Genomic DNA, 10,636 nt, shown 5'->3' on the forward strand with positions numbered 1-10,636 from the left:
GCTTTATCATTATCAGTCATACCCCAATAGAAGGCTTGTCGTCACTTCACTCCTTCGCTTCTTCCGATTGTTACTGATATGTTATTGCAGGTGGAACGCGGGATGCTCTCTCAAACACCCCACCACCACCACCACCACCACCATCACCACATGCCGCTCGCTCGGTGGGGATGTTTACCGATTTAAACACTAGATGGTGACACCTTAAAGCCCGATTCGTAACAGTCGTAACGCGTTGCTAAATTTGGACGCGGGAACCGGGCGCGAACGAGCGCGACGATGCGACGCGTGGCGGCCGGTACGGAAAGTAAAAGCAAGAAAAAGAAAAAAAAAAGTAGAGTGTCCCAACAACACGAGAAAAGTACACTTAAACTTTATTAAATAACTACACTTTATGTACAGTTAACTCTCTCCTTAGCCCTAATATAGAAGCAGAAGAGAGAGGTAGAGAGACTTTACGTCTATCACAGTTAAAAAACATTTAAAATCTAGAATTTTTTAAGACGAAAAAACACTAATCCGAAAAAAGCAGCTTGTGTCCTTTACTTTTTTTGATGTTGGCATCCATTTTTTTTTCACTAGAAACCAAGAAAATACCTAAAAAATTCGAAGAAGTATCATCAGAGAACAGCACCTGTGATGAGTGAAATGTGCAAAGAGAGATCTCTTAATTTCCCTTGTATTTTATTTTATTTTCTTAAATTAGTGCTCTTTTCGGGGGTATCGGGGGTGTGTATGTGATTAGAATCATCTTCGTCCCCCACTCTTTCCCATCGTTATTTCAATAGAGGGGGGTGATTTTTTATTTTTTTTTATTTTTTTGGTCCTGAAACCTTACTCCTTTTCTGCCATTTCTGCTGGTATTTAATGGGCTTCTATGCTGTCAAAGAGGTTAGTTGGATTAGTGCACGGGTCGATAGTGCAAACTGTAATCGTCTGTTGGATAATCCGGTCGATAGTCCGCCGTCGGCAGGTTGACTTCGGTGACGTGACCCGGGCAGGGTACCAGTTTGTCCTCTGTAAAGAATTGGGAGAGATAAGCTAACCGCCGCTTTTCCACGCGCTTTTTTTTGGTGTGCGTGCGTGTGTATTTAAGAGAGGAACCATAGATATACAATTTTAAATATGGTTCCTTTCCATACAGAAGTATACAGAGCCCTAAAAATTCGAGTTAAATTGCCAGAAATCCTCGAAATAGCCGAGGAACGGTTAGACACGCGAACGTTCTTTAGAGTTTCTTAGTAAGAAGGTAGTAGCAGTAAGCTTACTGGCTGTAAAAAATTACTAAATTTTCTAGCGATCTTCGCCATGTTTTAGACACTCTACTTTAATGTTTTATGCGAAAAGTGGGGGGTACTTACCATGCACGTGAGATGGAATGTTGGCAGCACACATTCCTGTGGCGTTACCGAAGTAAGTCAGCGAAGTGTGGTAGTTGGGAGGTGACAGATGCAACGAAGACACTTTCATGTTGGGTGGTGTTTGAGGTGGAGTGTCGGTGGGTAGCGCAGCCGTTGCGTAAGTGCCCATATAATTCGGTGGATTGTAGGGTGGAGAGGGATGAGAAGTTGGTGCCGAGTACCAGGAACACGGTTCGGGTCCCTGAACGGGTGGTGGGCTTTTGCTCGTTGCAGTGTCGGCCAGCGACCAGATTTTCGGTTTCGACTGGTCTACAACCGCTTCTTTGCTGTCTGGGGGCGACATGAGGGCTTCGATATCTGGAGAGTGGGCCTCTGTCGACGTTGGTGGAGTCAATTCGGCGATTGGTTCGCAACTTGTGGGATAAATGGGTCTCTCCTGGTCCTGGTGGGCGTAGGGGCTGATCTCTTCTTCTGTAAGAAACAAACGAATTTGTCAGTTTTATGAATTTTACGGGTGGGTCGCTTCGGCTCTTAAACTGAACCCTCAGAAATATTTAAGAATTCGATCGGTGCCCTTCACGATAAAACAATGGAGGACCCCCCATAAAAACTCTCAAAACTTCAACTCGTCATCAAGCATCGGGCTATAAATTAAATGTATAAAACAGTGACGTTGGGCCAGTTTAAGTACCCGAAACTCGGTACGGTAAGCGCTCAGGCCCGGGGCCTTTAGATAAAAAAGGGATGCACACCTGGAGGGTAGGTTTGTGCGGCGCCAATGCCATCGTTTCTTCTGTCCGTATCGTTAAGATCTGCAGACTGACTGTCGTCCTCTTGGTCTATTTTATTTCGGGGCTCCCACGTCATCTTGTTCTCCTTCTTCAACCTCCTTCTTGCATTGGCGAACCACGTGGACACCTGAGTCAACGTCATTTTGGTGATGATGGCCAGCATGATCTTCTCCCCTTTGGTGGGGTAAGGGTTCTTCCTGTGCTCGTTCAACCAGGCCTTCAGGGTCGTCGTAGAGTCCCTGGTGACATTTTTCCTGCGTGCACTATTCAGATCTAAGCCTCCATACCTGTAAATGCACCTTTAGTGTAGATGGACACAGCAAAGGATGCCCGGGTTACTACTTACTTCTTGCAGTTTACTGCAAGGAACAAGTAGTTAGGTACTGAGCTTCCTGTGTGGTAGTAAGTACTTTCCCGTGTCTACAGGCTATCATAATGGTGTAATTTATATATTTACCTATCAGAATCGAGTGCTGCTGTGTTATTACTATAATAGCATCGACTCACCCGTATGCCGATAGCGTAGGATCAGCGTAGTAGTAAGAAGTAGGAGGCAGTCCTCTCCATGGATCGCCGCCATCTTTGACGCTGTAAGAATTCTGTAGCAAAAATTAACCTTTATTAATGACTTTAAACACTAAATTCTTAATAAACATTCAATTTTCTACGCAAAAATTGCCATAATTGCCTATTAAATCAGGCCCTACTTCGTACAGTCGTCCAGAACCAGGGCAATGTTTCTTACCTATTGAAGCGTTTTATTCACGTTAATTGGTTGAATTATATACTAAATCAAACGATTAAAACCTTTTATAAGAGAAAATAAGGCTTAATAATTTTAAAAAAAATTGAAAGGCTTTCCAACATTTTGCCTTCTTTCTAGGACGGGGATTGATCACACGACATACACCGTACATCAATAACGAAATTGTTAGCACAGGCCTCGTGTGATACATTTCACATGATCGATAGGCCTTCAGGCCTTATGTATTATCTCATTTATAAGTAATTGATGCCAGCCTTATAAGTGTAAGCCTTATATAATAAAGGGTAGGTTGAGTAAGGTATGAAACGCAACTTGTTTCAGGCAAAATTAAGGCACTATTCTTTAATTTAGAGCGTCTAAATGAAGGCAGATAGTAATTAATTTACATAAAGGCTAACTAGATAAGGTTTCTGTATTGCTATGAAGGCTAGTCATGCACTGTATTTCAGAGAAAAGCCTGTGAAACCGCCACCTTCTGTTGTCATTTTTATACAGAATAATTGAAGCAAAGGTCAATTATAGGGCCCACGAATGTAGAAAAAGTTAAATTATAAGGCTTTAGATATAAATGAGATTAGAAAAGGCAATCCACTTTCGTTGGAAGACCCACACTTCGCCTTTCTTTCTAAACAGATTAGCTTACTTCGAATCAAATATGTAAGACTTCTTTAATTTCTACAAGTTCAAAAATCTAAGTATTAAATATTAATGAGTCTTTAATGTCAAGTTATAGCCTTCATAATAAGGCAACGATAAAGTTTCCCACTAAAAATAAGTCTTTAAAAATCATATACAAGTTACCAGAAGTCACCTCCAACAACTGACTTTTAAGACCTTAAATTTGAAATATTAAAAACTATTTTGGCATTTAAGGCTCTTCCAAATTGAAGGCCTAAGGCTTATGCCTTCGAAAAGAGTTAGATTAAAAACATTTCTCCCAAAATAGGCATTTTACAAAGCTTAAAAAGCGTTAAACTGAAGGCTTTCTACAGAGAAAGTCATCTTCTGTAGAGTCAGATTAACTGATAGCCTTAAATTATACCAAACTGTAACTAATTATAAAGGCTATAACTGCTAAAATATACCAAGAATAGCCTTCATACATAGGCCATTCTTTATGGGCACATTATAACTTAAGAGTGAACGTATTCTCGTGTAACTTGGCCTGATATAAGGTATAAGGTAGCCTATCCTTATTGTATAAGGTGGCCTAGCCTTTCGTCTACTTCAGCAGGCTAAAAAATGTTACTTAGTTTAAAATATACACTAGAAGCGTATTTAAAGTCTAAATTTTCAGGAGAAAGTAACCATTCAGCAAACGCAGAAGGCAGAATGCAGATATAACGTGTTTTAATGCACATATTAAGGCCTAGAAACGTCAATATCTTTTCAAAAGAGGGCATATATCAATTATGCCTTCTCTTTTTATGTACACGCCAGGAGATTTTAACGATTTTTGCCCTCCTATTTGTCTTTGTAACTCACAACTGCTCCACCCATAGGCTAATTGGTACTTGGGGAGAAGTCCGAAGGGCCTTGATTTTATACACATCAGAAAAGGGGAGATAATATATATTTAAAAGGCCTATAATTTCCGTCCGGCCTCATTTGCATAACAGAACAGCAATTGTAGGCATTAGCGTTAATAAAAACACCGCAGAAGCTAATTCTGACACCGCTGAAGTAGACATCTTTTCAGGGGTCTTGGCGTGCCTTCAGCGGTAACACTGCTTACAACCAGGCTGAAACAGGCTCATTAAGGCTCAGAATACACTAAAAAGCTTATTAAGTCATCAAGGATGTGGCTATCTAATCAGATAGTCCGAATCGGACGTGGCGGGGTCTTATTTTATGGTCTTAGATGCCTATCTAAGTGCGATCTCCACCCAGATTTCACGCGCCGTTTTAGCCAAAAGTTCCAATTAAAGTCGAAAATAATTGGATAAATAAGGCCCTTCTTTCAATAACTTCCAATTCCGGAACTAATAAGACTCGCATCACTTAGACCTCATATCAATAATGGCAGGAAGCCAATGGAAGATAAAAAATTATCGACACAGGACGTGGTGAGATAAGGCGCTTTATGAGGCTCGGAAACGGGCCTAAAAGACAAAAAAATCCTAAAAAAAACAAAGAGGCCTTAGGTCATTATACAGCGGACGAAAGATCCCGATGACAAGATACCGTCAGGCCTTTAAACTTTGCCATCTTAATGCGCTATTTTAAGGCCCTTGGGGTGCTTTGTAACTACACTAGCGCATGCAACTGCAGATTATCTACAATAAAAGTTACGGATTATATAATAATTTTCCAGCATTTTAACGGCGTAACTTCACTCTAAAGGCCCTATTATCTCGGATAAAATTTGAATAAGAAAACTATATAACGATTTAATTTAAGTCCTTCCGTGCTTCGGTAACTTATAGAAAATAGGCAAACATATGGTTTGTTTGATAGCGCGTAACGTGAGTATATGTTACGCCACAGGCCTAAATCATTCAAAATGATATACTGTGAGATACGCGCTTAGAAAACCTTAAACTTCGAAATTAAAACAGTACAAGCCACCACTACAAGTTACGTAACAGAGTGTTTTCTAGGTGAAAACATCGCCGTTACTCCCGAGAAAAGTTACGCTTTCACGAAATTTAAGGACAAAACAGCGTAGAATTAGATTAGATTCCTCGGAGAGTGGCTCAATTTTATTTTTCCATCAACAAAATCGCTCCCCGTTACTTCGTAACGCGCAATAAAAACGTTACAACAGTAACAGATTCTCAACGTTGAGAAATGGGATAAAATGGCGCCTATCCTCCACTCGAGGGCCTTATAAATCTTAAATATAAAATCGCCTTCACTGGCGGGAGCATTCCTGGATGGCCTAAGAAGATCGCTTCTGAAACCGCCCATCTTGTAGGATCCTCAGGAGGAATTTAATAATGGCTCAAATCGAGTTACGTAGGGATCCTCGCGAGGGACTTAAAGGCTAAGTAGAATACACGAATCTGGTACTTACGAAGGAGGGGTATATTGTAGAAGGTGCAGCTTCAGCCGGGTACGAAGTAGCAGGGTAGAATCGTGGTCCATAGGTAGACAGGATGCACGGATCGTAAGTGGTGGCCAGGCCTTCAGACGCGGTAGTGGGTTCACAGCAGGTGCCAGGACTGCTGCCCGCTTGGCTTCCAACCATCAGCTGTAACATGTAAGGGTTACAAATGACTCTTACCAACACTGTGATTAAGTGCAGGTACTTCAGGCACTGTAATAACAGGCGTGTCCCTACAACTTATGTCTAATTATCTTGTCTCTTGGAAGCAGTTTGGCAGCTCGGGGCCGTCAAAGAGGGAGATTCCTGCACTTCTTTTAAATTCTAAACCTTCAAAAAATATATAATATGAGGCATAGGGAAACGAAGGGGGCAACTTACCTGGCTGGAAGGTGGATAAGAGTATCCAAACTGCGAGTAGGACATGGTGTCACATCACGAGAAAGTATCCGCATGAGGATCCATCTTTGCTACACAAAAATGCGAAAGTGGGCAATGTGAAAGTGCTGCTAATTGACACTTTTAGATCAAACTGTTGACATGTAGTAGAACAAACAGGGCTAAACAGCTGTATTTTGGCTACAACATGATCGACAGTTAGTGCATGTACCGTCTGAAGCAGGCCAATGGAGTAAGCACGACTCTACACCGACCATCATTGAATGACATGGAAGATACGGTTGTTGCCCAGGCTCCTCCCACTGCTACGCTTGATTGACGGCCACCAAACCACGCCTTCCACGTAGTTTCCTGCTTTGTGTGTGTGTGTGTGTGTGTGTGTGTATATACTGCAGTCTCGAACGTGCAGGCGCCACTTCCCCTGCTGGAAGGCTTCTCCCACTTTTTTTATTTTTATTTTTATATGTCGAACGTTTTCTCTTCGATTTCGGCCTTCCTAAATGAGGTAAGGCTTGTTTAAAATTGACAATTAGCCTTCGTTTATATATACACGAGCCTTACGAGAAGCCTTCTTTTAAGTGCTGAATTCAGGCTTATCTTGCGAATAAATCGAGCCAAGTATGAGCCTGAGATATTTTCAAATTTATTCTAAGCCTATGTAGCTTAGCAAGCAAGCTAAGGGTGATATTACGTTTAAGCTGGTAGCCTTATCATTAACGTCAGTGTGTGAAAGGCAAACGTCATCGAGGCTTCCTTTTGTGATGTCAAGCATAAAAGAAACTCTCGATTTTTGCCTTTCGGGATGAAATGAGGCTTATATTACCAATAAAAATCAAGCTAAGAATAAGCCTGGGTACTTGGTTAAGGTGTTTTCAGGCTTATGTTTTGCCTGTGTAACTTAGCAAGCAGATTAAGAGCGACACTACTGTTAAGACTGGTAGCCTTATTAGTAACATAACGTTATGAAAGAAAGCCTTTCTAAATAAAATGAGGCTGACTTAACTACATTAAAAACTAATTAATAAGTATTGGAAAGCCTTTTTTTTAAGCTCGTAAACTGCTTAAGTGTTATCTAATCATAAATTGAATGCATTTTTTAAGGCCTTTTGAGGCCTTTCAGGTTATTTACTTGTAAAACGATTTACACTTTACACAAGGTTATACATTTTATACTTTAATTAATGATCTAGAGCAGGAGCCTGCTAATTAATCTGATTAATTAGAAGAAACAAGCAGAATTTTTTCTTAAACAAGAGTTAATGATCTAGTTTTTTTTGTCTTGCCTGTTTTTTTAATTGTTATTTATTTTAAAAAAGGCTCATTTAAAAATTATTTAACTACAAAAGTCTTATTTAAGAAACTGTAATTTTTATTTTAGTATTTTACAGGCTAATTTAAACCTTTAACTAAAGGATAATGCTCCTGTTTACGTGCAGATTTTCAGGCTTTCACCTTTAAGAGCATTATCTATAATAGATTAAAATATAAGCCTGATTTTTAAAATCCTATTTGGTCAAGCCTGAATTACAAAAAACATTTTAAAACACAATAATAGCCTATATCTTCAGGTTTTAATCACTTATCAAACTTAATATAAGAAAATATGCATTATTTTAGTTTAAAAGGTTAAAGGAAATGAACAGCCTTCTGTTTATATATAGATTTTTAGGCTTAGTATCTTATAAAACTGTCAGTAGATTAATACAAAGGCCTTATTTATAATAAAGCCTATTTTTTTTAGTTATAAAGGATATAAGTAAGCCGAATAAACTGCTTCTTTGTATATAGATTTTCAGGCTTTTTATTCTAATAAAAAGCCTGAAACTTTTCACACTTTCAAAGCCTATTTTTGAGTTTAAAAGACCGAAGGAAATACCGAAAATGTTCGTATTTATGAACAGATTTTCAGGCTAATTATTTTAAAGAAGGCCCAATACATTAATGCAAAGATTAATTTATAAAAAAATAGTTATCTTACTACCTCTGAATATACGAAATTTGTCTTTATATGTGTGGATTTTCAGGCTTGACACCTTATAAATTAATACAAAAGCCTTATTTATATTTAATAAAAAATATATTTTGTCATGCCTTACTTATAGAAAGACTGGAGATAAAGGAAAACATGTGCTACAGTTTACGCTCAGATTTTTCAGGCTCAGATCTTATCTTCAGATTCACAGGCATTTAATAAAAGTAATACAAATGTCTGATTTATAAAAATATATTTCGCGTAGCCTGAATTACAGAAGGAGTGCAGATAAAGGGAGAAATTATGCTCCCGTCTATGCACAAATTTTCAGGCTCGGCTTTTACCTCCAGGTTCACAGGCTCGTACGAATTGAAACAAATGTACAAAAAGCTCACTTTCAGGCTAAATAAGAGTATAAAAATCCGATTAAAATTTCTCAACTAGCCTTTTTTATACTCGGAACAAACGGGTTTTATTAATTCAGTCAAAGCCAGGAAATTCCGCAGAAAAATGGATAAAAATTCGTATAAATACTCTCAAAATTGAGGAATTAATTGAGTAAAGTGCGGAAAAATATCGCTAAAAATAACCCTGGAAGAATTAAGGAAACTCATAATTTACAATTTCGCATATTCACGAAATGGTAAACACGCCCTTTAAAATTTTTTTGACCTTGTTCCACCAAGATTTAAATCATGATAAGGGCTAAAAAAAACTAGATTTTACCAAGTGAAATATTATTCTAAATATACATTTACTGCCCTATCGGATACATCTCGAGGGGGCGACCTTTTAAAAGAGGACAATTTATCTTTTATGGGGCTACTTAATTATAGTTTTCATTCAATGGGCGTAACTGCTGATAGGTTGAAACGGCCGATTACTTAGAAAGAAACAATTATAAAAATAATTTAATTATTTTCCAACACCCGAAACCACCCCCTGATCTAAATATAAGGAGGCGAGATGGTACAAATTGCCGCTCCACAAACTTGGATGCTCCTCTTTCGGTATATGGGATGCGAGTGGAACAGTGGTGTTTTCTGTGGAAATTGCCTTCTTTTTTTGAAGGCCCTACCGATTGTAATTTCAAGGTTTTAAAGCATTACAAATGGCTGATTAATTAACCTAATTAAAAGGTTTCCAACAATTTAAGGACTGTTATTGGGCGATCCGCTCTTTCTGTAGGAAATTGGCCCCATTTAGGTGTTCGGCATGTGAAGAACACCCGCGTGTTTGGTGGTTTCATCCATTGTAGTGTGGTGAATATATTAGGAACAATTGTGCATCCTTAAATCCTACTCAGGATATCCCAACCTGACTGTTCATATCCTATTAATTCTCTCTTATCTCTGTAATGGGCGATGTGCCCCCCCAGAGAAAGCTTTCTGTAGGAAACTGCCTCCCCCCATTTAGGTGTCCGGCACGCGAAGAAAACCTGGTAAACCCCACGTGCTCGACGAGTTTCAGTGTTCGGTGGTTTCATCCAGCCCTTAAATCCTATTCAGGATATCCCAACGTATCGATCCACTTTACTTATTTTATCCATTCATACCCTATTAATCCTCTCTCGTGTCTGTATCGGGCGATCTGCTCTCCAGAGAAGACTTTCTATAGGAAACTGCGCCTATTTAGGTGAAGAAAACCGGGAAACTCCACGTGGTCGGTGAGGCTCGAATCCTCCACCAGTGGTTTCATACACTCCAATGCTGTATGCCCATAAATTCTATGTAGTGATAACTCTAAAAAAGACCCTCGTTCCTTGAGATCCAACCTCACCGCAACATTTCTTCCGAAGGGGAACAAAGCTAATAGTTTAGAGGCCTCAGGGCCCTCTTTTGGGAGTCCATAAACGGTCATAATCACTAGAGAGACAAGAACGAATTAATAAGATGGGGTGTAGATTTACAACAAGAATAAAAATAATATAAAAACAAAAACTAACGAACACATCACGTCATCCGGAAGTGAACAGATCTTCCTCGTCATGTTTACTCGAAAAGACGTTAAACTGGACAAACCAGTTAGGTGAAAGAATTTAAAAATTCATGCTCCACTGCACGTTCTTCGATAGATTTACAGCTTTTTATTTATATTTCTCTCTAAATTCATTCATTTAACTCATACAGTCGAAACTGTAAACAACGGACACGTAGCGTAAAAGATGGCCGTCGTTGGGAGGTCGACCGTACTCGATCTGTTACTGTTATTTTACATTGTTTACTGTAGTAGTAATGGATTCAATTGGGGGGTTTAGCAATGACTTCCAACACATGTTGAACCTCAATGAACCTCAAGAAG

At 39.1% G+C, this 10,636-nt stretch overlaps 1 protein-coding gene across 1 annotated transcript; it reads right to left on the reverse strand.

The window, feature by feature from the left end:
• Positions 1-682: 682 nt before the first annotated feature.
• LOC111626794 (iroquois-class homeodomain protein irx-4-like) lies at positions 683-6,673 on the reverse strand. The gene is made up of 6 exons (XM_023370301.1): positions 6,346-6,673; positions 5,935-6,111; positions 2,660-2,751; positions 2,114-2,439; positions 1,362-1,832; positions 683-1,017 (listed from the first exon to the last, which is right to left on the reverse strand). Exons 1-6 carry the CDS (start codon positions 6,388-6,390, stop codon positions 902-904), a joined length of 1,227 nt encoding a protein of 408 aa, XP_023226069.1. The 5' UTR covers positions 6,391-6,673; the 3' UTR covers positions 683-901.
• Between the last annotated feature and the right edge of the window lie 3,963 nt (positions 6,674-10,636).

The sequence above is a fragment of the Centruroides sculpturatus genome, unplaced genomic scaffold (assembly GCF_000671375.1).
Source record: "Centruroides sculpturatus isolate CEXI.00-Female unplaced genomic scaffold, Cexi_2.0 scaffold203, whole genome shotgun sequence".
NCBI classification, from domain to species: Eukaryota; Metazoa; Arthropoda; class Arachnida; order Scorpiones; family Buthidae; genus Centruroides; species Centruroides sculpturatus.

Excerpts from the sequence above, each read along its gene's own strand:
- LOC111626794 (XM_023370301.1), bottom strand. The coding sequence starts at position 6,390 with ATGTCCTACTCGCAGTTTGGATACTCTTATCCACCTTCCAGCCAG. Across the intron at positions 2,752-5,934 it reads CTACAATATACCCCTCCTTC|AATTCTTACAGCGTCAAAGA; the intron begins GTAAGTACCAGA and ends TTTTTGCTACAG. Across the intron at positions 1,833-2,113 it reads CGCACAAACCTACCCTCCAG|AAGAAGAGATCAGCCCCTAC; the intron begins GTGTGCATCCCT and ends TGTTTCTTACAG.